Source organism: Scyliorhinus torazame, chromosome 7 (genome assembly GCF_047496885.1).
Source record: "Scyliorhinus torazame isolate Kashiwa2021f chromosome 7, sScyTor2.1, whole genome shotgun sequence".
NCBI classification, from domain to species: domain Eukaryota; kingdom Metazoa; phylum Chordata; class Chondrichthyes; order Carcharhiniformes; family Scyliorhinidae; genus Scyliorhinus; species Scyliorhinus torazame.
Genome location: NC_092713.1, coordinates 33,312,347 through 33,339,255, shown reverse-complemented (window position 1 = coordinate 33,339,255; position 26,909 = coordinate 33,312,347). Strand labels below are relative to the sequence as shown.

At 50.2% G+C, this 26,909-nt stretch overlaps 1 protein-coding gene across 2 annotated transcripts in view; it reads right to left on the bottom strand.

Annotated features, from left to right (window-relative positions):
* Positions 1–9,259: 9,259 nt before the first annotated feature.
* Positions 9,260–26,909, bottom strand: part of LOC140426125 (scinderin-like) — a 63,348-nt gene continuing 45,698 nt past the window's right edge. For both annotated transcript variants that reach the window (XM_072510513.1, XM_072510512.1), the window contains exons 13-17: positions 19,377–19,551; positions 18,382–18,503; positions 18,182–18,259; positions 17,537–17,597; positions 9,260–10,562 (exon numbers count right to left, since the gene is read on the bottom strand). In XM_072510513.1, coding sequence (XP_072366614.1) covers positions 10,393–10,562; positions 17,537–17,597; positions 18,182–18,259; positions 18,382–18,503; positions 19,377–19,551 — 606 coding nt within the window. In that variant the 3' untranslated portion in view covers positions 9,260–10,392. The remainder of the gene's footprint in view (positions 10,563–17,536; positions 17,598–18,181; positions 18,260–18,381; positions 18,504–19,376; positions 19,552–26,909) is intronic.

Sequence of the window (26,909 nt, the reverse complement as noted above, 5' to 3'; positions counted from 1 at the left end):
GAATGCCACGTAGGCATACTAGGGGTTTGCGTGGAGCAAGTGCACCCTCTCCACCAACGGGCTCGCCTTGTGGAGTCGGACGTGCTTACGGAGAAGCACGGTTCCCGGAACTGCGAGCCAAGTAGGGTGCGACACCCCAGATGTGGACTTCCTGGGGAAGGCAAAAAGACGTTCATGGGGTGTATTGTTAATGGCAATGCAGAGTAATGAGCGAATGGACGGGAGTGCATCAGGGAGGATCTCCTGCCAGCGGGAGGCCGGGAGGTTTCTGGACCGTAGTGCCAGCTGGACGTCCCTCCATATCGTCCCATTCTCTCTTTCTACCTGTCCATTTGCCCGGAGGTTATAGCTTGTCGTTCTGCTGGAGGCGAAAACCCTGCTGAGCAGGAACTGACGCAGCTCATCACTCATGAATGAGGAGCCCCTGTCACTGTGGATGTAGGCGGGGAAACCGAACAGAGTGAAGATTGTGTTGCGGGCTTTAATGACGGTGGCTGACGTCATGTCGGGGCATGGGATGGCAAAGGGGAATCTGGAGTATTCATCGATCACACTGAGAAAATATGTGTGACGGTCCGTGGAGGGGAGGGGGCCTTTGAAGTCCACGCTGAGGCATTCAAAGGGGCGGGAGGCCTTCACCAGACACGAGCGGCCCGGCCGCTAGAAGTGTGGCCTGCACTCCGCATAGACCTGGCAGTCCCTGGTGATTGTCCTTACTTCCTCGACGGAGTAGGGCAGATTTTGTGCCTGAATGAAGTGGTACAACCGTGTGACTCCTGGGTGACTTTTGTAAGGGCCACGAAGAATCCAGCACGAGTTTTAAGGACACAAAGTAATAACATTTATTTACTATAACATGTATACATAACAGTAGCAGTGACTTCCCTTGCTACTTACTCCTTCCTGCTGGTTCCTGAACTGGCCAGCTTTATTTATACTAGGAGTTTACTAGTGGTTTCTCCACCCCCCTCATTGGGGAAGCTCATACTCCCACAGGATTGTGGGATTGTCATTAGTCCCCAGCCAATGGTAAGCAGGCAGGTTATAACATCCCTCCCCCCCAAAGTCCAAGGAATCCACCGAAGACCCTGGCGAAGGAGGGCATCGGACTCATTTGGCCGCAGGCCAGATACCATTTGCACGCGGCGCTGGATCAGGCGGCGTGTAACGAGACAGAGACCGGCGCTTCCGTGATGAACGGCGCAACGGTTGTATATCCACGGCCCGTGGACCCGAGGATTCCCCCTCTGATGCATCCTGTGTCTCCATCTCGGAGTCAGAGCCTGCTGCCTCCGTCATGTCAGCGTCTCTATCTCTATTCGGTTCTGTAAAGACCTGCGCAGGCTTCGAGTGAGGCACCAGTGGAAGATTGTGAGGACTACCTTCCCTTGTCTCTGGTCTCTGCGGCTGTAGAAATGAGCTCCGGGGGCGGGGAATCTTTTGAGGGGATAGTCTTCTGGACCGAACGTGGTCTACATGTTTTCACTGGAGATGACCCTGGGCTTGCACTTGGTAAGATTACGCCAGGAACCCACTGGGCACCACCAGCAAAATTCCAAACGAACACTGGGTCACCGGGCGCAAACTGCCGAATCGGCCGATGCCGAGAAAATCCCTGTCCCTGCCGTTCTTGTGTGCGACGTACTTTTGCGCCAATGTCCGGGAAAACCATACTAAGGCGGGTGCAAAGTCCCGGCCCATTAGGAGTTCTGCGGGAGCTACCCCAGTCACTGCATGGGGGGTGGTCCTGTACGTAAACAAAAAGCGAGCCAGTCTCGTGTCCATTGATCCGGAAGACTGCTTCTTTAGGCCTCTTTTGAATGTCTGCACTGCGCGCTCTGCCAACCCATTTGAAGCCGGGTGGTAAGGGGCAGTGCGGATAAGGCGGATGCCGTTCATCTTCGTGAACCTTGCAAACTCCTCACTCGTGAATGGTGTGCCGTTATCCGTGACCAGCACCTCGGGGAGGCCATGCGTACTAAACGATAAACGCATCTTTTCAATTGTTGCGCAGGACGTTGTCCCCTGCATCTTATGCACCTCTAGCCATTTGGACTGGGCGTCAATTAGTAGAAGGAACATGGATCCTTGAAAAGGGCCTGCGAAATCTGCATGCAAGCGCGCCCAAGGCCGCACTGGCCATTCCCAGTGACGTAGGGGCGCGGCCGGTGGAAGCTTCTGATGCTCCTGGCAAATGGAGCAGTTTTGGGCCACCTTCTCAATGTCGGTGTCGAGGCCTGGCCACCAGACATAACTCCGGGCCAACATTTTCATTTTGGTCACGCCTGGATGCCCATTGTGCAAGTCTGTTAGTATCAGCTCCTGGCCTTTTTCCGGGAGAATCACACGCGTCCCCCACAAGAGGATGCCATCTTCCACGCTGAATTCTGACAGCTTGGAGGAAAATGCCCGCAACTCGCCTGGGAGCTGTCTATGCTGCCCACCATACAGAACTATGTGCCGAACCTTTGACAGGACTGGCTCCGTCTGGGTCCACTCACGGATCTGTGATGCCGTGACAGGCAAGGTGTACATAAAATTTAGGGTTCCAACCACCTCACCGGTCGTGGGGGTTGACATGGGGCCGGTCGATAAAGGCAATCAGCTCAGTGCATCGGCATTTGCTATCTGCGTACCTGGTTTGTGCTCCAGAGAATACTCGTATGCAGCAAGCAACAAAGCCCAGCGCTGGATCCGTGCAGAAGCAATGGGCGGTATTGGCTTATCCTCTCTGAAAAGTCCCAGCAGGGGCTTATGATCAGTCACGATAGTGAAATGGCGGCCGTACACGTACTGGTGGAAGCGTTTCACCGCAAAAACCACTGCCAGGCCCTCCTTCTCGATCTGCCCGTACTTTTTCTCCGCTGCAGTCAATGTGCGGGAGGCGAAAGCTATCGGTCGCTCGGCCCTGTTCTCCATCTTGTGGGAGAGGACGGCCCCAATACCATACGGGGATGCATCACATGTGACGAGCAAAGGCTTTCCAGGATCATAGTGGGTTAGTAACCCAGACGACGACAATTGTTGCTTTACCCGCCGGAAAGCGGTTTCTTGCGTCTGACCCCAACCAAACCCAGGTGTGATTTTTCTTTAGCAGAAGGTGCAAAGGGGCCAGCGTAGTTGCCAGATTGGGGAGGAACTTCCCGTAATAGTTTACGAGACTGCGAAAAGAACGAAGATGCAAAGTGTCAGTCGGGGCGGGGGCATGTTGAATTGCACGCACCTTCTCTGCGACGGGGTGCAGACCTTCGCGGTCCACCCGATAACCTAGGTAGACTACTTCCTTTGCCTGAAATACGCACTTTGTGCGACGTAAATTGACTCCAGCCTCCGAAAGGCGTCGAAGGACAGCCTCCAGATTTTCCAAATGTTCCTGCTCCGACATCCCTGTAATCAAAACGTCATCTAGGTAGACAGCCACACGTGGTAAACCTCTCAAAATGCCCTCCATAACACGTTGAAAAATTGCGCAGGCAGAGGATACTCCAAAGGGCAACAGTGTATATTCATACAGGCCCCTGTGTGTATTAATCGTTACATATGGCAAATGGCGCAATCAGTCCCGACCCAACAGGCTGGGCCCATGGCCGCGCACCACGATAAGTGGGAAACGCCCCTCCTGGCGTCCATAAACAACAGGGGTCATTGTAATTCCTGCAATGTCCAGTGGTTCCCCCGTGTAGGTGGCCAACCTGGCCTGTGAGTCGGTTAATGTAAGGGTCTGTATACCCTGCTTGATGCGGTCGAATGTCCTCTGGGCGATCACGGAGACCGCTGCGCCAGTATCCAACGCCATCTCAAGCGGGTGGCCATTGACCCGTACTGTCACCTTAATGTGGGCCACACGGGGAGCTGCCACACAATGCAGCTGCAGGCAGTCGTCCTCCGTCTCCACATCCTCAAGAGTAGTCGCCGCAGGTTCATCCACATGAAAGGTACGGCCTCTGGGCTGGTCCCAGTTACGGCCCCTGGGCTGGTCCCAGTTTCGGTCGGAACGACGGCAGGACCGCCGTCCGCGACGGGGTCGGCGCCTACAAGTCTGACACGGACATGGCTCCTCATCCATTGGCTCTGGAGAAGGCTCCCTTCGGGGAGGAATGTCCGACAGCCTCTGGCGTCGGTCCGGACGTTGCCTCACCCAAGGTACCACAGGAGTGCGGGGGGACGTTTTCAGACGGAAGGGGTTGCGCCCCAAGGCATGCACTTCCATTCCCTGTAGCTCCTGTACTCTGCGCTCTCTCGGGACAATACTATTTGAATGGCCTGTTGAAAAGTCAATGTTGGCTCAGCTAACAACTTTCTCTGGGTGGCCGCATCGTTAATACCACAAACCAAACGGTCACGTAACATTTCTGACAAGGTCTCACCATAGTCACAGTACTCCGCGATCCTGCATAGCCTGGATAGAAAATCGGCAAGGGATTCTCCAAGGGTCCTCTCAGCGGTATTAAACCGGTAACGCTGGACTATCGTGGACGGGGTTGGGTTAAAATGTTGCCCCACTATATTCACAAGTTCATCAAACGTTTTGGTGTCCGGCGCAGCTGGGTACGTAAAGCTCCTAATCACCCAAACATATGCGGGCCGCAGGCGGTGAGCAATATGACCACCTGGCGCTCGTTTTCGTTGATATTGTTTGCCCGGAAATAGTAACGCATCCATTGTGTGTACTGGTTCCAGCTTTCCAGCGCAGCATCAAAAACATCCAAACGTCCGTACAGAGGCATGGTATAATAGAAAACAACTTCCAACCTGTATCCAACAAAAATCCAGGGAGGTGGCTTCAGCAGTGTAGACAGCTATTCACTTTAACCTTCATCGCCAGTTTTGTGAGGGCCACGAAGAATCCAGCACGAGTTTTAAGGATTCAAAGTAATAACATTTATTTACAATAACATATATATATACAGCCGCAGCAACGTCCCTTGCTACTTACTCCTTCCTGCTGGTTCCTGAACTGGCCAGCTTTATTTATACTAGGAGTTTACTAATGGTTTCTCCGCCCCCCTCATTGGGGAAGCTCATACTCCCACAGGATTGTGGGATAGTCATTAGTCCCCAGCCAATGGTAAGTAGGCAGGTTATAACAGTGACAAAGGCTGTCTTGCAGGGCCCGGAGTTGGTCTACCTGTCGCTGGCACATGTACCTCGTGATAGGGCGTCTGGAGGTTCATTGAGTTTGCCAGGGCGATACATAATCTCGTAATAATAGGTGGAGAGCTCGATTCTCCACCGCAAGATTTTATCATTTTTGATCTTGCCCCGCTGTGTGTTGTTGAACATGAAGGCTACCGACCGTTGATCAGTGAGGAGAGTGAATCTTCTGCCGGCCAGGTTTCATAGATTCATAGAATTTACAGTGCTGAAGGAGGCCATTTGGCCCATCGAGTCTGCACCGGCTCTTGGAAAGAGCACCCTACCCAACCACACACCTCCACCCTATCCCCATAACCCAGTAACCCCAGCCAACACTGAGGGCAATTTTGGACACTAAGGGTAATTTAGCATGGCCAATCCACCTAACCTGCACATCTTTGGACTGTGGGAGGAAACCGGAGCACTCGGAGGAAACCCATGCACACACGGGGAGAACGTGCAGACTCCACACAGACAGTGACCCAAGCTGGGAATCGAACCTGGGACCCTGGAGCTGTGAAGCAAGTGTGCTAATCACTATGCTACCGTGCTGCCCATTGGAGGTAATGCCGCCAATGCCACACAGCTTCAACGATAGCTTGGGCCTCCTTTTCGACGGATGAATGCCGAATTTCTGAGGCATGAAGGGTGCGGGAAAAGAATGCCACGGGCCTGCCTGCCTGATTGAGGGTGGCGGCAAAGTCGAGGTCTGATGCGTCGTTTTCTATTTGGAAGGGCAGTGTCTCATCTACAGCGTGCATTGTGGCCTTGGCAATATCAGCTCTGATCCGGGTGAAGGCCTGTTGGGCCTCAGCCGTTATGGGAAACTGGGTGGATGGTATGAGTGGGTGGGCCTTGTCAGCATAGTTTGGGACCCACTGAACGTAATACGAAAAGAACCCCAGGCAACGTCTGGGGGCCTGGGGGCAGTGGGGGATGGGGAGCTCCATGAGGGGGCGCATGCGGTCGGGATCGGGCCCCAGGACTCCGTTCTGGACCACATAGCCGAGGATGGCTAAGCGGTTCATGCTCAACACGCACTTCTCCTTGTTGTAAGTGAGGTTTAGGAAAGTAGCGGTGTGGAGAAATTTAGCAACCGTCGTGGTCCTACTGATCATGGCCGCAGATGGTGACGTTGTCTAGGTACAGAAAGGTGGCCCACAACCCGTACCGGTCGACCATTTGGTCCATCTCCCTTTGGAAGACCGAGACCCTGTTTGTGACGCCGAAGGGGGCCCTAAGAAAGTGGTATAGGCGGCCGTCTGCCTCAAAGGCGCTGTATGAACGGTCCGATTTACGGATGGGGAGGTGGTGGTAGGCGGATTTCAGGTCTACCGTTGAGAAGACCCGGTACTGCGCAAACTGGTTAACCATGTCAGATATGCGTGGTAGGGGGTACGCGTCGAGCTGCGTGTACCGGTTGATGGTCTGGCTGTAGTCCATGACCATTCGGTGTTTCCCCCCAGTTTTAACTACTACCACTTGAGCTCTCCAGGGGCTGTTGCTGGCCTCGATGATGCCTTCCTGAAGCAGCCGCTGGACTTCGGACCTGATGACGGTCTTGTCCTGGGTGCTGTACCGTCTGCTCCTGATGGTGACGGGTTTGCAATCTGGAGTTAGATTGGCAAAGAGGGAAGGTGGGTCGAGCTTTAGGGTTGCGAGGCCGCACACAGTAAGGGATGGTAAGGGCCCACCAAATTTCAGAGTTAGGCTCTGGAGGTTGCACTGGAAGTCCAGGCCGAGGATTAGTGCAGCGCAGAGGTTAGGGAAGACGTAGAGACGGAAGCCGTGGAATTCTACGCCCTGGACCGTGAGCGTACAGTACCCCCGGATCGCTACGCAATGGGATCCGGAGGCCAAGGAGATTTTTTGATTGGGGGGTTGTATCGTGAGGGAGCAGCGCCTTACCGTATCCGGGTGTATGAAGCCTTCGGTGCTCCCGGAGTCCAGCAGGCAGGAGGTTACATGTCCGTCGACTTTCACCCTGGTGGATGCGTTGGTCAGGTTATGCAGACGAGACTGTTCGATTGACATGGAGGTGAGTCTTGGTTGGTCGTTGGGTAATGGGGCGGCTGGTGAGCCCGTGTCCTGGAACGCTGGTGGTGCCCATGTGCTGAGGGGTAGACAAGATTGCAGCGCCCGAAGATCTTGTGGGTTACAAAATGGCAGCGCACGTGGAACGCACGTTGCAGGGGTGGAACAAGATGGCGGCGCCCATGAAATGCACGTGTTGCGTGGAGGGGAAGATGGCAGCGCCCACTGGCCGCACGTGGTCTGAGGGGGGGAATGGTGGTGCCCATTGTCCGTGACCGAGGGGGGTGGGGACGATAGCGGCTACTGAGCGGGCCTGGCACACCGCGGCGAAGTGGCCCTTCTTCCCGCAGGCTTTACAAAGGGCAGCGCGGACCGGGCAGCATTGGTGGGGGGGTACTTCTTTTGGCCGCAAAAATAGCATCGGGGGCCTCCGGGGTTCGCTGACTGGTGTGCAGCGCAGGCATATTGGGTGGCTGGGGCGGCTGTCTGTGGGGTCCATGGAGCATAGGCGGGGTGGGCAGCGCGGCTGGGGGTGTAGGACTGGATGTTGCGCAGGGTGACCGTCATGGAGAGCGCTAGCGTTTTAGTCTCTGCGAGGTCGCTGGCGTATGAGATCTGACCCAATTCAAGTCACAAAAGCGTCCCGCATAAGGTGGTCTGAGTGTTCCGTGGCCGTAACGGCCTGACAATCACAGTCCCGGACTAGTGGGATTAGGGCCCGCCAGAAGTCTTCTATGGATTCACCAGGGAGTTGAGAGCGAGTTGCGAGTGCGGGCCTGGCGAAGAGCGTGTTCGTTTTCTGTGCGTAGTTGTCCTTGAGTAGAGTCATGGCTTCGGCGTAGTTCGGCGCGTCCTGGATTAACGGAAAGACTTTGGAGCTCAACCTGGAATATAAAATCTGAATCTTCTGAGCCTCCGGTACAGGGGTTGGTGCCGCGTTGATATACGCTTCGAAGCAAGCTAGCCAGTGCTGGAAGTCCTTTCTGGCAACACTTGAGTGCAGATCCAGCTGCAGGCGATCCGGTTTGATATGGAGGTCCATCCTTAGAAACTGATAGCAATAAATTGAGGCACGATTCATTGGACAAAAGACGATAGTTGAATCCAACTGAGGCTTTATTGCTAGCAGATGTGTGTCCTCCCACAGCAGCTGCCGAAATGGCTGCTGGCTGGAGGACATGCATATTTATACCCCGCCTCCTGGGCGGAGCCAGCAGGCAGGGACTACCGGCGAACCTGTAGTACAGGTCCTACCGTACATCACCTAATACAGGTGCAACAGTGGTTTACCACAGAGGTAACCCACCCTCCCCCCAGGACCAGGATGTCCAGGCACTGACCACTATTGCCACGGCCTGCAAGTCAGCCATCTTGCTGCACCCCCCACTGTGGCCCGTGGCTGTGCAGAGTGACACTGGCCGTGGGTGCACCAACCCCCGCACTCCAACTCTCAGCCTCCGGATCGGCCGGGTGTGGGGACGGGGATTGGGGGGGGGGGGCACATGCAGGCGCAGGGTCGGGTTTGCTACAATAAAAGTTTTAAGAAGTGAAATCTTGACCAGCAGTTGTCTTTTCATGACATAGAACGGATTCTTTTCTTTTGAAAAGTTATCAGCCTACAGTGATTGTAAACAATCTGCAGTTCATTTCTGAAGGATTGTAGAGGCTGCTAAAAAGAAATGTTTAATTGTCATGGAGGATTCCGGAAAGGAGAGTTAAAAAGTGATTCATTTCCAAAAGGAAAGTATTCACAAGTATCAGTCCCAGTCCCAGTTGAGATTACTCTGCTGCTCGACTCCTACCTGAGCCGGCCGGCTTCTATGGTACTGAATTAACTCGCCCGCTGATGGACCTCTGCCCTTCAGCGGAGAGCTGGTACTCCTCAAGGCTCACCCCTCGGAGAGATTAATCGGGTAACCCCCGTGCGCCTCGTGGGGGTTAGAACAAAACTGATACTGCATTCACTCAGCATTGGATGCAAAAAAACTAAATGGACATATTAAAGTGACAATTACTAAAATATGATTTTCTAAGGCCTCACAGCCGAATTAAAGTGCAGACTGATAGTGAGAGAAAACAATTGAAACAGTTTTGTAAATATCAAGACTTTATTGAGACATCAACATAGGAATAAACCATGAATACACTTATTATAAGTTTCCTTTTTTTGAGCCAAGCAATTTAGCAGAAGCTTTGCTACTTTCACACCTAAAATTCCTCTGCCTTTTGCAAAAAACTTGAAAATGCAGCAAAACCTGAAAAGCCAGTTTCACAATCATGACTGCAGTGATGCCATGTTGCTCAGAAAAGCCAATATTGGCGAGCATGCCCACGCACAAGTGGTAGGAGCCAGTGGCAGAAATCCAGCTCAGACACGTGTGAAGCTACAAAGGGTCCGAAAACCTCCTCAACATCTTGTGATGCAGTGCAAAGTGATATTTTTGGAAAATGGAACTACTTTTCGGTCTGGCATATTTTCTAATGCTCCCCTCTCACCACCTTCCCCTGCCAGCAACAGCCCCCCCCCCCCCTGCAAACTATGAAATTTAACATGCTACCAGCCACCTTCAAACCTTCACCTGACATTGGTACGAAGCACGTTGGAATATTTGAGTCACTTCCAGTTTAAATTGGTCCCAAATGGTAAGTGAGCAATGTCCGTCTGTGTCTTCCCTATTCAAGTTGTAAACATCCAATGCGCAAGCCTCTTGTAACATCTGTGACAACTGATCACAGGAACATCACACAGATCCCCTTCTGACATCTCCTATTTGCCACTTGATTTAGTTCAAGTCACATTCTTACCTACAAGAGTGATCAAAACTCCTTCAAATAACGTTATTGTGTTTGACAGTGACTTGAGAGTCTAAACCAAATGTCAAATCTGAGCTCAGGTTTTCCGTGACTCCATCCCGACAAGCACAATCCTGATTTACAGGGAAAGATCACAACTTAAACTTTGGGTCAGTAGCTGGCTCATGATTCATAGATTTCAGAGTTTGAACCAGCATGGGCAGAGGCAACATTGAATCCGTTACTATTCCCAATTTAAATGATGAAATGTCAAGCATCTTTGAGCACACATTTAGTCACTCAGTTTTCCTTAAACGGTGAAAGATGTTGCTGTATTTCTACTGGCACTATAATAGCCAGCTCTTCAGCGCTTTACAGCTAGGGCATGCAAATAAAGGAAAGGGTGGCTTGTGTAATCTCCTCTTAGCACTACACCCTGAGGCTGGCCAAATATTTTTCCAGGGGGCTCATATCCCACATTTTGGGGTCCCAAGCTAAGAACCACCCTGTGAATGTTGGGAGTTCTTTTCCTTGCTTCATAATGGTAATAGGAGTCCCCATGTCTCTTCCAGTTGGGTCAGCTTCCAAGTATTGTTTTGCTGGAAGATGAAAAATAAATATATTCGTTTATAAAATGTATACAAGAGGTGACACAAACTCAGTTTCTTCACATTCAATTTTACATACGTTTAGAGTGATTTTATAGTCAGGGGGGTAAGACCTTTTTTTTTACCTATCAAATTTGATTGAGGTTTGATGTCTGCCAGAGAAACCAGAAGATTATATCAGGGAAGAATATTTGTTCTTTTTCGCTTTTTAAAACTTCTTTTCTTGTTAATTTTGTTTTGCACAGTGTTCAAGAGATAAATGGTTCTGGTCCTCACACATATGATTGGCTGCGCAAGCAGTCCAAAAAGCCATTCTATTTCATAAGGCAACAGATTGCATTATCTGTACATGACATTATGACCATGGAGCCAATTCCTGAATAGGTGAGGATCTTTTTAAAGGTGCGAACCAACACATTGCGAACAGCTTCATGCAGGAGACTCTTTTGAATATGGACTATTCTCTGACAAAAGAAAACATTTTTAGTCTTGCCTGAGGTTTGTTCACTTTATGATAATGCCCCTCATTCAGAGTCCGAGTAAAATAATTTATCAACATTATCCATTCCTCTTGGAATTTTAAGACATGAAATTGATTCCGACTAAAGACCTTTTCTCCATAGTGAACAAAGGTTAGTTCATTTCTCCCTAATTCAAGTTCCAAGACCTCGAACATTCCCTGCCATTTTTCTCTTAATGAATGTTAATAATGCTTTCCACTTGCCTGGATGAATGCAGCTCTCATAAGACTCAAGAAGCTCAACACCATCCAGAGCAAAGCAGCCCTCTTGATTGGTACCACTTCCACCACCTTCAACATTCACTTCCTCTACCACCCATGCACGGTGGTGGCAGTGTGTACCACCCACAAGATGTAGCAACAACTCACCATGGCTCCTTCAACAGCACCATCCAAACCCACGACCACTACCATCTAGAAGGACAGGGGCAGCAGACTTCTGGCAGCACCATCGCCTGCAAGCTACCCTTCAAGTCACACATCATCTTACTAGGAAATCTGTCCTGTCACTGTTGTGGGACAAAAATCCTGGAACTCCCACACTAACAGCACTGTGGGTGTACCTACACCACATGAACTGCAGTGGTTCAAGAAGGCAGCTCACCAGCAGCTTCTCAAGGGCAATTAGGAACAGGGAATAAAGAGGGGCAGCACAGTAGCGCAGTGGTTAGCATTGCTGCCTCATGGCACCGAGGACCCGGGTTCGATCCCAGCCCCGGGTCACTGTCCGTGTGGAGCTTGCACATTCTCTGCGTGGGTCTCAACCCCACAAACCAAAAAGATGTGCACAGGCGGATTGGCCACGCTAATTGGGTACTCTAAATTTTAAAAAAGGAACAGCTAATAAATGCTGGCATTGTCATCAAAGCCTACGCCCCATGAATGAATAATAAATAAGTTCACTAGATGGAGGGTTCCGGAGATGGCAGAGAGCAGGGGTTGAGAGGATGGGAGACATGTTTATAGAGGGGAGCTTTCCCAACCTGAGGGAGTTGGAGGAGAAATTTGAATTGACGGGAGGGAATGAGTTTAGGATTTCCTATACAGGAAAGTCTCAACCTTCCCACTCCTACCACCAAGGGGGGATACAGGATAGGGTAATTTCTAGAGTGTGGTTGGGAGAAGGGAGGGTTTCGGACATTTATAAGGAGCTTATGGGGTCAGAGGAGACGCAGACTGAGGAGCTGAAACACAAATGGGAAGAGGAGTTAGGAGGAGAGATAGAGGACGGTCTCTGGGCGGATGTGTTGAATCGGGTCAACGCGTCCACAACATGTGCCAGGCTCAGCCTGATAGAATTTAAGATCGTTCACCGGGCTCACATGACAGTGGCCTGGATGAGCAGATTCTTTGGGATGGAAGACAGGTGCGCAAGGTGTGCGGGAGGACCAGCGAACCATGTCCTGGACATGCCCGAAGCTTCGGGGATTCAGGCAGGGGTTTGCGGACGTCATGCCCAACGTATTGAAAACAAGGGTGGCGCCGAGTCCAGAGGTGGCGATTTACGGGGTGTCGGAAGATCCAGGATTCCAGGAGAAGAAAGAGGCAGACGTTCTGGCCTTTGCCTCGCTGTTAGCCCGGAGACGGATATTATTAGCTTGGAGGGACTCAAAGCCCCCGAAGTCGGAGACATGGCTAACTGAAATGGCTAGCTTTCTCTGTCTGGAGAAAATCAAGTTCGCCTTCAGAGGGTCAATGTCAGGGTTCGCCCGGAGGTGGCAGCCGTTCGTCGACTTCTTTAGGGAAAATTAATCGTCAGCAGAAGGTGGGGGGGGGGGGGGGGGGGAGGGGGGGGGTGGAGGCTGTGGGGGTAGTTTAGTGTAGAGTAGGAGGCTAGTAAAGGTGGGACCTGTGAGAGAGGAAGACGGCTTTTGCACTATGTTTATAATTGTATGTACACTGTTTCTTCTGTTACTGTTATAAAACCATAAATACCTCAATAAAATGTTTATTAAAAAAAAGGAAATGTGGGCTTAAATGGGGTGCTCTTTCCAAAAGCCAGTGCAGACTTGATGGGCTGAATGGCCTCCTCCTGCACTGTAAATTCTATGATGCTATGATATAAACTAGTGGGAGAGAATGAGCAAGAGTTCGGGAGAGACTTCAGGGATATAAACCGGCAGGAGAGAGAAAGCAAGAATTGGAGGATATTTTAGGGATATAAACCAGCGGGATGGAGAGAGAGAGATAAGAGGAGATTTAGTTATATAGCCCATGGGGAGAGAGTGAACGAGAGATCAGAGATTGAGTTGTATAACCCATGGGGAGAGAGTGAGCGAGAGATCAGAGATTGAGTTGTATAGCCCATGGGGAGAGAGTGAGCGAGAGATCAGAGATTGAGTTGTATAACCCATGGGGAGATAGTGAGCGGGAGATCAGAGATTGAGTTGTATAGCCCATGGGGAGAGAGTGAGCGGGAGATCAGAGATTGAGTTGTATAGCCCATGGGGAGAGAGTGAGCGGGAGATCAGAGATTGAGTTTTATAACCCATGGGGAGAGAGTGAACGAGAGATCAGAGGAGATTGAGTTGTATAACCCATGGGGAGAGAGTGAACGCGAGATCAGAGGAGATTGAGTTGTATAACCCATGGGGAGAGAGTGAGCGGGAGATCAGAGATTTAGTTGTATAACCCATGGGGAGGGAGTGAGCGGGAGATCAGAGGGGGTTTGAGGGAGATAACCCAGTGGGAGAGAATGAGGGAGAGTTTGGAGGAAATTTCAGGGATATAAACCAGTGAGAGAGACACAGCAGAGATTTCTGGGTTTTAAAATGGTGGAAGAGAGAGCGTTTGAGGCGGTACAGAATACTGGGAGAGCACTAGAATAAAATCGTCCGGATTTGGGCGTCGGAGTCGATTCTCCGCCTGATCGCCGATTACCATAGTGGCGTCGGGCAACGGAGAATCCAGCCCAGAATCTATTTAGCTGGAGCCAAAGAACAAAGAAGATGTAATTACATTGCTTGGTGTAGTCTATAGACCTCCAAATTGTGGGAAAGATGCAGAGGAACAGATTTGCAAGGAAATTATAGAGAAGTGCAAAGATTATAGAGTAGTTATAATATGAACTTTTAATTATTTGAATATAGACTGGGATAGTGGTATTGAAAAGGGCAGCGCGGGGCAAGGATTCCTCAGATGTATTCTGATGATATCTGAATATAGACTGGGATAGTGGTATTGACAAGGGCAGCGTGGGGCAAGGATTCCTCAGATGTATTCTGATGATATCTGAATATAGACTGGGATAGTGGTATTGACAAGGGCAGCGCGGGGCAAGGATTCCTCAGATGTATTCTGATGATATCTGAATATAGACTGGGATAGTGGTATTGAAAAGGGCAGCGTGGGGCAAGGGTTCCTCTGATGTATTCTGATGATATCTGCATATAGACTGGGTCAGTGGTATTGACAAGGGCAGCGCGGGGCAAGGATTCCTCAGATGTATTCTGATGATATCTGAATATAGACTGGGATAGTGGTATTGAAAAGGGCAGCGTGGGGGCAAGGATTCCTCAGATGTATCCTGATGATATCTGAATATAGACTGGGATAGTGATATTGAAAAGGGCAGCGCGGGGCAAGGATTCCTCAGATGTATTCTGATGATATCTGAATATAGACTGGGATAGTGATATTGAAAAGGGCAGTGCGGGGCAAGGGTTCCTCAAATGTATTCAGGAACATTTTCTCCAGTAGCTTGTTACCAGTCCAATGAGAAAGGAGGCACTCCAAGCCTGGATCTTGGGAATGAGGCAGGCCAAGTGGAACAAGCATCAGTAGGCGAACATTTGTTGTGTCATAAGGTTTAGGCTGGCTATGGAGAACCCAACAATGAAACCATTGTTGATTATCGTAATAACCCATCTGGTTCATTAGTATCCTATAGGGAAGGGAAGTTGCCTGTCTGTCCTACATGTAACTCCAACTTTACCAGGTCTGGCCTACATGGGACTCCAGACGCACAGCAATATGGTTGATTCTTAAATGCCCTCTGAAATGGCCTAGCAAGCCATTCATTTCAGTACAAGGGCAATTCGGGAATAAATGTTTGCCTAGCCAGTGATGCTCACATCCCATGAATGAATAAAAATGAATCCAAAGTAAGAATAATTAAGTCAGGGAAGCCAACTTCAATGATCTGGGCTGAATAAACTGGAGTCAAAGGTTGGCAGAAAAAAATGGGAGTTGACCGGGGTCTACCTTCGAAGAGAAGATAGCTCAGGCACAGTCAAAGCATATTTCCTCAAAAGGGAAAGGTACGGCAAACCAAGCCAGAGTTCCCTGGATGACAAAAGGGATAGAAATGAAGATAAAGAAGAAAAGGTGTGCTTATGACAGATGCCTGGTAGAAGATATATTTGAGAACTAGGCTGAATTTAGAAGATTCAGAGGGGAGGAGGAAAGAAAGCAAATGAGAGGCACAAAGAAAGAGTATGAAAAGAAATTGTCAGCCAACATAAAAGGGAGTCCTAAAGCTTCTGTAGGCATATAAATAGTAAAAGGATGGTAAAAGGAGGAGTGATATCTATCAATTAAGGACCAAAATGGGTACTTATACACAAAGGTAGAGGCCGTAGATGAAGTATTAAATGAACAGTTTGTATTTGTCTTTACCAAGAAAGAAGATGCTACTCAGGACATTTTGTGAGGGCCATGAAGAATCCAACATGAGTCTATAGACTCCTCTCTCTAGCTGGCTCCATATTGGCCAGCTTTATTTATGCAGGGACCAGCTAATGATTTCTCCGCCCCCCCCCCGTCATTGGGGAAGCTCATACTCCCTAAGAAAATGAAATGAAAATCGCTTATTGTCACAAGTAGGCTTCAAATGAAGTGCCATTAGTCCCCAGCCAGTGGTAAGCAGGCAGGTTATAACAGGACAATTGAACAAAGAGACACTAGAAGGGTTTAAAATTTATAAGGAGAGGATATTGGATAAATTATCTGTACAATTCTAAAGTGGGTGCAAGAGCAGATGGTCCTAGGTGCATACATGCATAAGTCATTGAGGTTGACAGGACAGGTTGAGAGTGCAGTTAATGAAGCATCCAGTATCCTAATTGTTATTAATAGCGGCATAGAACACATAGAACAAGGAAGTTATGTTGAAATTCTACAAGACACTAGTTCTCAGTTAGAGTATTGCTAGCAGTTCTGGGAACCGCACTTTAGGAAGGGTGTGAAGCCATTCGGGAAGATGCAGGAAAGATTCCCGAGAATGGTTATAGGGATGAGGAACACCAGTTATGATGATAGATTGGAGAAGTTAGGACTGTTTTCCGTGGAGAAAAGAAGGCTGAGAGTAATTTGTTCGAGGTATTCAAAATCATGAGGGGTCTGGACAGAGTAGACAGGGAGAAACTGTTCCCACTCGTAGAAGGATCAAGAACGAGAGGGCACAGATTGACAAGAGAAGTAAAAGCGACTTGAAGAGAAACTTTTGCACCCAGCGAGTGGTTGAGGTATACAATGCACTGCCTGAGAGTGTGGAGGAGGCAGGTTCAATCGAAGCATTCAAAAGGAAATTGGACGATTGTATCTTAAAGGAACGATGTGCAGGGTTATGTTAACTCACCTGATGAAGGAGCTGCGTTCCGAAAGCTAGTGATTCCAAATAAACCTGTTGGACTTCAACCTGGTGTTGTAAAACCTCTTATTGTGCCCACCCCAGTCCAACGCCGGCATCTCCACATCAGGGTGATGGAGAAAAGGCAGGAGAATGGCACTAAGTAAACTGCTCATTCGAAGAGCCAGACATGATGGACCAAATAACCTCTCTCTGCACTGTAACAATTCCACCATTCTCTAATTCTGCATAATTTTATAGGATGTTCCTGCACAATACATGTTACTTATTCTTGCTCCTCCTACAAATAGCACTGATTTTTTGTTTCTTTTTATAAATTTAGAGTACCCAATTGATTTTTTCCAATTAAGGGGCAATTTAGCGTGGCCAATCCACTTACCCTGCACATCTTTCTGGGTTGTGGGGGCGAAACCCACGCAAACACGGGGAGAATGTGCAAACTCCATACAGGTAGTGACCCAAGGCTGGGATCAAACCTGGGACCTCGGCGCCGTGAGGCAGCAGTGTTAGCCACTGTGCCACCGTGCTGCCCCACAAATAGCACCGTTGCTTCACCGCGCCAGGGTCCCAGATTCGATTCCCGGCTTGGGTCACTGTCTGTGCGGAGTTTGCACGTTCTCCCCGTGTCTGCGTGGGTTTCCTCCGGGTTCTCCGGTTTCCTCCCACAAGTCCCAAAAGACATGCTGTTAGATGAATTGGGCATTCCAAGTTCTCCCTCAGTGTACACGAACAGGCGCCGGAGTGTGGCGACTGGGGAATTTTCTCAGTAACTTCATTGCAGTGTTGATGTCAGCCAACTTGTGACAATAATAAAGATTATTGTTATTAAAATTGATGCTTGTTCTAGTTACTCACCGCATTTCACCGATTCCGCCTTCTCCACTTCATTTGCAGAACTGCCAAGCCAAAGAAAGATCTACAAATTTGTGAATAAATAAAATGTCAATTCTTGACCTTATACTGGTTATAAATCCACTTTGTTACTTGTAGTTTCTGCACATTTCTCGCAGCCCCACTCTGACCATCCACTCACCACAATCTTTCCTCCTGAAGCCATTAGGACCTAAATTCGCTGGTGCCCAAAATCGGGAGTGATTCAAACCGCCAGGCCTGAATTTGGAGGACCGAGGGCCACCCTGAATTTTTCCTTGGGCCTATAGTTATTAGAATTCAGGCTAGCTGTTCCATGGTCCTGAAACAGTTTACCTGCCCTGGTATCAGGCACCGAGGGCCGAGTGGTGGAGGGGTGGGTGCTCAGTGCAAAGGGAGTTGCTTTGTGAAGTCAGGAGGAGGACAGCAAAACTGGGTCTGATTCAGTCCTGATTCTGAAGCTCGTGCACAGACCTCTTTGAGCTGTTGTCTGTCACTCGTTAACATCCCAGGAGCAGCAATTATCAGGAACCAAAGCTGGGACCTTCAAGTCTGCTTTACGTGCTGCACCGATGCCTATAGAAAATATCCATGTTAACACGCAGCAAGTTAAACGAGCCAGAACTTTACCTGCTCCCCAGTATCTAAAAGCATCACATCATCAACTGCCAAGTCACCCTGCGTGAAGTCACCCGGAACTTCCTCAATCTACATGGAAAGAAATGGACATTAACTTTGTTCAATAATCAAAGCAGCAATGCTTTAGAAATGAAATCAGTCTTGAGGAGAAACAATTTCAATGTTCCAGGATTCCAAGTGCATCAACTCACAATAAATGTTCCAGTTTTGTTTGAGCAGCCAAACAAACGAATTGGGTGGGTTGCAACTTCCTCCTTCAGGCCTTTGGAACTCTGATATGGCTTCTTACCACCAAGACCCTTCCAGAATGAATCTATAGTTGGGAGGAAGCAGAGAGTGAATTGCAACGATGGGGTAGGTTTTCCACAGCTATTTCTCGCCAATCACCCACTTGGTGGAAATCCCAGTGGAGCAGGGGCAGCGGCTGTTCGCGCCATCTCTTTGAGAAGGTCCGCCGAAGATACGACGGGAGAGTGGGAAGACCCACTGCCGAAACTGCAGGTGAGGGCATTTACCTAATACTTTGCAACTATTTACAGGATGTGCTTGATGGCCGGCACAGACACAATGGGCTGAAGGGCCTCTTTCTGTGCTGCATGACCCTATGTCAGTATTATCCTAAGATAAGTTGTGGCTTGGTAATTCAGAGGACACCAATTACATTTCAGATTTGAATGGTGTCGATGGTGGCCAAGTTGGACACAGTTATAGTTCAGAAATGGACCATTTGGCCATCCACTCCATTCCTTACTGGCGGTTGTTCCCCACTCAGATTGATATCTGAATCCAGGCCTGTCCCTGCATATACTGCACAGAAAGCTGCAAGAGCAAACATCCAGGGTTAGGGGGAATAAGCAAGGGGGGAGGGATTAATTTGCGAGCTTTACCAAAAAGCTAAGAAGGGCTAATGATGAGCTAAATGGCCTCATTCTGTGCTCTTTAATTCTACTTGAGTCTACAACACAGGCCATTCAGTTCAACAGCTTTATATTGAACTTCTTGCCCCTCCCACCCTACTTCACCCAACCCCGTTGACATACCATTCTATTCCTATCTCTCGTGTGTTTAGCGAGTTTCTCCACAGTTATTCTCCATGCAAATTATTTCCACATTCTGACATCTCTCTGGTAAAAGCGGTTTCTCCAGAATTCTTTATTGGATTTAAAGGAAGAAGTGAAAAGTCTACCTGGCTCATTTCCTTCTTGGATCTCTGTTACACTTCCTCCAAGGACACTAGCCACGTACTTTGCAGTCTTTAATTCAGCAGCACTGGCACCCGTGCCCTTCCAAATGAAATTCCCTTGAGGTGTTTTCAAAACAAATGTGTCGTTGCTGTTTAGTGAGCTCGAGTCAACATTCACCTGGAACGTGGACAAACATACTGTGAGCAACCGCAGGTCATTGTAAAACCTTAGAAAACTGAGAAGTTGCAATGATTCATTATTTTTTTGAAGTTGAATAGATCAGACTTCTTAATAAAAGGGGAATTCATGCTTTGTAACTGAAAGTGATGTAAACAGTGGTCCCGGAGCTGTGCTGTGGGTAGGGGGCGCGGGGGCAGTTGAGCCAGTCCATTTTGGCCCTCACCTTTACCCAATCCCCAGGACCATCTGAATTCTGCTTTTCACCAACAACAACCATGATGTCTGAGTGAGACCAGGCCAACGTGTTGAAGGGGAAGCCAGACTGGCTTCTCACCAAAGTTGCGGACCTGCCTGAGGCTGATCTGACTATGTCGCGGCAGCGACCAATCTCTCATGTTGTTTTGGAAAAGGCATTGTAATAATAATAATAATCGCTTATTGTCACAAGTAGGCTTCAAAGAAGTTACTGTGAAAAACCCCGAGTCACCACATTCCGGCATCTGTTCGGGGAGGCCGGTACGGGAATTGAACCCGCGCTACTTGTCTTCTGCAATACAAGCCAGCTGTTTAGCCCACTGTGCTAAATCAGCCCCAGACACAAACCTACAGCCACAGCAAGCAGCAAACACGACTGCTAACGTCCTTACAGTGGGGCAAATAGGCTGGGATTTCGAGGGAAGCTTGACATTCCCGCTCCCAGAAAACTGACAGAAGGAGAAATGGGTCGTAAAAATGCCAGTCACCACTCCCTTTACTCCCCCACATTAATTTGTATCAGAACAGCCAGAACAAACCATGTCTTAAATATTCCCAATTGCAACCTCTTTCTCCCACCCACCCTACTGAATCACTTCAACTTCTAAGTTTAGGTCTTCACTGAAATTGCATTTTAGTTAGGCAAGGGAATCAAAAGTTATTGTGGGTGGATGGGTATGGGAATGGAACATGAAACTCAAACTGTTCAGCCATGATCTTATCAAAAGGCAGAGCAGGCTCAAAGGGCCAATCGGTCTACTTCTGTTCCTGTTTCTCATGTCTGTATGTTCGTATTGTTTATGTGAAGTGAAGTGGAATGAGACAGTGTCCTCCGGGGAACCTCACCTCATGAGGAAAGAACATCAGTGCAAAATGGAAACCGGTCACATCAGCGTGGCGTCACGGTGGTTAGCAGTGCTGCCTCACAGCGTCAGGAACCCGGTTTCGATTCCGGCCTCGGGTGACTGTGCGGAGTTTGCACTTTCTCCCATGTTTGCGTGGGTTTCCTCCGGAGTTCCGGTTTCCGTCCAGAGTCCAAAGATGTGCAGGTTAGGCGGATTGACGGGGTGACACGGATAGGGCAGGGGGAAGTGGGCTCAGCTAAGGTGCTTTTTTGGAGGGTCATTGCAGACCCGATGGGCAAAAAGGCCTCCTTCGGCACAGTGGAGATTCTATTTTTAAAATCTCCAGTTGTACTGTAAATGGGGGAAAGGCAATGGGCTGGATTTCCCTGCCCCTCCCACAGGCTGGGTCCTCCGTTCCTGCTGAAGTTAACAGGGATTTAAATGGATCTGCTGTGGGCAAACGTGCCGCAGCGTGGCCGGAAAGACACGGAGAACGTCTTTACAATGCAATAACGACAGTCAAGACAACGGGCGGCACGGTCGCACAGTGGTTAGCACTGCTGCTTCACAGCGCCAGGATCCCAGGTTCAATTTCCAGCTTGGGTCACTGTCTGTGCGAAGTCTGCACGTTCTCCCCGTGTCTGCGTGGGTTTCCTCCGGGTGCTCCGGTTTCCTCCCACAAATCCCGAAAGACGTGCTTGTTAGGTAATTTGAACATACTGAATTCTCCCTCTGTGTACCCGAACAGGCGCCGAATGTGGCGACTAGGGGATTTTCACAGTAACTTCATTGCAGTGTTAATGTTATCCTATTTCCACTTCCAGTTGCGGCGATGCACTGCTAAGCCGCACATTTCGGCAGCTCCCGTTCTAACGGACTTTTGGGCTCTTTTCGGGAGCCCCAACGGAAATTGTTTCCAGACCAAACCCAGTGTGGGGTGACGAAGGAAGGTGTCCCCCCGGGTGTGTATGGAAAAGACCAGTGGCAGTGGCCAGATTGCGAAGGATCCTCTGGAGCAGCGGCAGAGAAGAGAAGGAAGAAGCAAGATGGCGGCGGATGGAGCCCAGGCGACATGGGGCCCGGACCAGCAGGAATTCCTCCGACGGTGTGTGGAGGAACTAAAGAAGGAGGTGCTGGCGCCGATGTTATTGCCAATCGATGGGCTGAAAGAAACACAAAAGGCCCAGGCGATAGAGCTCCGTGGGGTGAAGGCAAAGGCAGCCGAAAACGAGGATGAGATACAGGGCCTCGTGGTAAAAACGGAGACGCATGAGGCGCTACATAAGAGATGTAGCGAAAGGCTCGAAGTCCTGGAGAACAGCTCGAGGAGGAAGAACCTCCGGATTCTGGGTCTCCCCGAGAATGGAGGGAGCCGACGTTGTGGCTTATGTGAGCACGATGCTCCATACGCCAATGGGAGCTGAGGCCCCCTCGGGCCCCCTGGAGGTGGAAGGGGCTCACCGGGTCCTTGCGAGAAGACCAAAGGCTGGAGAACTACCAAGGGCGATAGTGGTGAGATTTCACCGCTTCACGGACAGAGAGGCTGTCTTGAGCTGGGCCAAGAGGGTACGGAGTAGCAGGTGGGAGAATGCGGTGATACGAGTGTATCAGGACTGGAGCGCGGAGGTGGCGAGAAGGAGGGCGAGCTTTAATCGGGCCAAGGCGGTGCTTCACAGGAAGAAAATAAAATTTGGGATGCTGCAGCCGGCGCGATTGTGGTCACGCACCAGGGAAAGCACTACTATTTCAAAACGGCAGATGAGGCATGGACCTTCATCCAAGAAGAGAAACTGGACTAGATCTGAGAGTTTGATGTTGGGGGGGAGACAACGAGGTTGTTGTACAGAAGTGTAAATTGGGGAATGGGAGGTTTATAGTATTGAAACTATAGACGGGGAATGTTTCTCCTCTTGATGGGGGGGGCACGGAGAAATGTGGGCGCCGGTGGAAAAAGGGACTGAAAGGGGGGATGGGGAATGAGGGAGCTGTGCCATAGGGGCGGGGCCGATAGGAAAGCGCAGGGTTTTTCCCGCGCTATGGAGATGATGGCGGGAAGATAGGCGCAGGAAGGAAGAGAGTTCCACGCACAGGGGGGTCAAGGAGAGAACGGGGGAAGCCGGGGTCAGTTAGAGTTAGCTGACTTTCAAAAGCATCATGGGGGGAGTAACCATGCTAGATGGGGATCTAGTGGGGGGGGGGGGGAATTAACTGGGTTGCTGCTGCTGAGAGCAAGGGGGAGCTGGCAAGAGAAGAGGTGCTCGGGACAGGAAGGCGCCGCCTGGGAGATGGGTGGGTGCGCGGGACCCGGACGGGGGGCTGGCCAGAATAGGGGATGGCCCCCCAATCCGGCTGATCACGTGGAATGTGAGAGGCCTGAATGGGCCGATTAAGAGGTCCCGGGTGTTCGCGCACTTAAAAAGACTGAAGGCGGATGTAGTCATGCTTCAGGAGACGCATCTGAAGGTGGCGGATCAGGTTAGGTTAAGGAAAGGATGGGTGGGACAGGTGTTCCACTCAGGGTTGGACGCGAACAATAGGGGGGTGGCGATATTGGTGGGGAAACGGGTGTCGTTCGAGGCTAGGAATATAGTGGTGGATAACGGGGGTAGCTACGTGATGGTGAGTGGTAGATTGCAGGGAAAGGGGGTCGTGCTGGTAAATGTATATGTCCCGAACTGGGACGACGCGGGATTTATGAATTTATGGCGAGGGAGATTGGGGGAGTTAGGGATGAAACGGGAACTACGGAGCGGAGAGCAGGGAAGGTAAATGAGGTGTTTAAGACCTTTTATGAGAGGCTATATAAGTCCCAACCCCCGGAGGGAAAAGAGGGAATACAACAGTTTCTGGACCAACTAAGGTTCCTGAGGGTGGAGGAGCAGGAGGTGGCAGGTCTGGGGGCGCCAATTGAGGTGGATGAGGTGACTAAACGGCTGGGGAACATGCAGGCAGGGAAGGCCCCGGGACCAGATGGGTTCCCGGTGGAATTTTACAGGAAATATGTGGACTTGCTGGCACCGCTGCTGGCGAGAACCTTTAACGAGGCCAGAGAAGGGGGGACGCTACCCCCGACAATGTCGGAGGCGACGATATCACTAATCCTGAAGCGGGATAAAGATCCGCTGCAATGCGGGTCATATAGGCCTATCTCACTCCTAAATGTAGATGCCAAGCTGCTGGCAAAAGTGCTGGCGATGAGGATTGAGGATTGTGTCCCGGGGGTGGTGCATGAAGACCAGACAGGGTTTGTAAAGGGGAGACAACTGAATGTCAACGTGCGACGGCTGTTGGGGGTGATAATGATGCCCCTAGCAGAGGGGGAGGCAGAGATAGTGGTGGCGATGGATGCGGAGAAGGCATTCGATAGGGTAGAGTGGGAGTATTTATGGGAGGTGTTGAGGAGGTTTGGGTTCGGGGAGGGGTTTGTCAGTTGGGTCAGACTCCTATATGTGGCCCCAGTGGCAAGTGTAGTCACAAACCGGCAAAGATTGGAGTATTTTCGGTTTCATAGGGGAACAAGGCAGGGGTGCCCCCTGTCCCCACTACTGTTCGCGTTGGCAATTGAACCACTGGCCATAGCGTTGAGAGACTCTAAGAAATGGAGGGGGAGAGGAACATAGAGTGTCACTCTACGCAGATGACCTACTGCTATATGTTGCGGACCCTGTAGAGGGGATGACAGAGGTTATGCAGATATTGAGGGAGTTTGGAGATTTTTCGGGATACAGGCTAAATATGGGGAAGAGTGAGATTTTTGTAATACACCCCGGGGATCAGGGAAGAGGAATAGACGCCCTGCCGTTAAGGAGAGTGGAAAGGAGCTTCCGATATTTGGGGATCCAGGTAGCTAGGAGCTGGGGAACGCTACACAAACTTAATCTGACGCGGCTGCTGGAGCAGATGGAGGAGGATTTCAAGAGGTGGGATATGCTGCCGCTCTCATTGGCGGGCAGAGTGCAGGCGGTAAAAGTGATGGTTCTCCCAAGGTTTCTTTTCGTGTTTCAATGTCTCCCCATTCTGATCACGAAGGCCTTTTTCAAGAAAATAGACAGGAGCGTTATGAGTTTTGTGTGGGCAGGGAAGACCCCGAGGGTAAGGAGGGGGTTCCTGCAGCGTAGCAGGGACAGAGGGGGACTGGCGTGCCGAACCTGGACGACTACTACTGGGCCGCCAATGTGGCGATGGTTTGTAAGTGGATGGGGGAGGGAGAGGGGGCGGCGTGGAAGAGGCTGGAGACGGCGTCCTGTAAGGGAACGAGCCTAAAGGCGCTGGTGACGGTGCCGCTGCTGCTCTCCCCGAAAAGGTATACCACAAACCCAGTGGTGGTGGCAACCTTAAGGATCTGGGGGCAGTGGAGGCGACACAGGGGGGTGACGGGTGCCTCAGTGTGGTCCCCGATCAGGAACAACCATAGGTTTGTCCCAGGAAAGATGGACGGAGGGTTCCAGAGCTGGCAATGGGCAGGAATTAGGAGACTGAGAGATTTGTTTATCGACGGGACATTTGCGAGCCTGGAAGCGCTGGAGGAAAAGTATGAGTTGCCCCCGGGGAACAATTTTAGATACATGCAAGTGAGGGCGTTTATGAGGCAACAGGTGAGGGAATTTCCGCTGCTCCCGACACAGGGGATCCAAGATAGAGTGATTTCCGGGGTATGGGTCGGGGAGGGCAAAGTGTCCGAAATATATCAGGAGATGAGAGACAGGTCCACAGGTCATTGAAAGGGGCAACACAGGTGGAGAAGGTAGTCAAGAAGGCATACGGCATGCTTGCCTTCACTGGCCGGGGCATTGAGTATAAGAATTGGCAAGTCATGTTGCAGCTGTATAGAACCTTAGTTAGGCCACACTTGGAGTATAGTGTTCAATTCTGGTCGCCACACTACCAGAAGGATGTGGAGGCTTTAGAGAGGGTGCAGAAGAGATTTACCAGAATGTTGCCTGGTATGGAGGGCATTAGCTATGAGGAGCGGTTGAATAAACTCGGTTTGTTCTCACTGGAACGAAGGAGGTTGAGGGGAGACCTGATAGAGGTATACAAAATTATGAGGGGCATAGACAGAGTGGATAGTCAGAGGCTTTTCCCCAGGGTAGAGGGGTCAATTACTAGGGGGCACAGGTTTAAGGTGAGAGGGGCAAGGTTGAGAGTAGATGTACGAGGCAAGTTTATTACGCAGAGGGTAGTGGGTGCCTGGAACTCGCTACCGGAGGAGGTAGTGGAAGCAGGGACGATAGGGACATTTAAGGGGCATCTTGACAAATATATGAATAGGATGGGAATAGAAGGATACGGACCCAGGAAGTGTAGAAGATTGTAGTTTAGTCGGGCAGCATGGTCGGCACGGGCTTGGAGGGCCGAAGGGCCTGTTCCTGAGCTGTACATTTCTTTGTTCTTTGTTCTTTGTTTGAGGGGGAGGCGCTGGTAGAGGAGCTGAAGGGAAAATGGGAAGAAGAGCTGGGAGTGGAGATAGAGGAGGGTCTGTGGGCTGATGCCCTAAGTAGGGTAAATTCCTCGTCTTCGTGTGCCAGGCTTAGCCTGATACAATTTAAGGTTCTACACAGAGCACATATGACGGGAGCAAGGCTGAGCAGGTTCTTTGGAGTGGAGGACAGGTGCGGGAGGTGCTTGGGAAGCCCGGCGAACCACACACACATGTTCTGGTCGTGTCCGGCACTGGATGAGTACTGGAGGGGAGTGGCAAGAGTGATTTCAAAGGTGGTGAAGGTCCGGGTCAAGCCAGGCTGGGGGTTAGCGATATTTGGGGTAGCGGAAGAGCCGGGAGTGCAGGAGGCGAAAGAGGCCGATATTCTGGCCTTTGCGTCCCTGATAGCCTGGCGAAGGATCTTACTCATGTGGAAGGAAGCGAAATCCCCCGGCGTGGAGGCCTGGACAAACGATATGGCAGGGTTCATAAAACTAGAACGAATGAAATTTGCGCTGAGAGGATCGGCTCAGGGGTTCTCCAGGCGGTGGCAGCCGTTCCTTGACTATCTCGCGGAACGTTAAGGGAAAATAGATCGTCGTCAGCAGCAGCCCAGGGGTGGGGGGGGAGCACTATTTTTTGTTACTTTGTTAGTTCACTATTTTAGTTAAATGTTATTTATCAGTTATTGTGTTATTTTTCTGTTGATTTGTAAAGTGTAAAAATTCTGTTTGAAAACTTTAATAAAATATATATATTTTTTAAAAGTTATCCTATTTGTGACACTATTTTGGACACTACAATATAGGACACGTATCAAGACCCTGAACAGT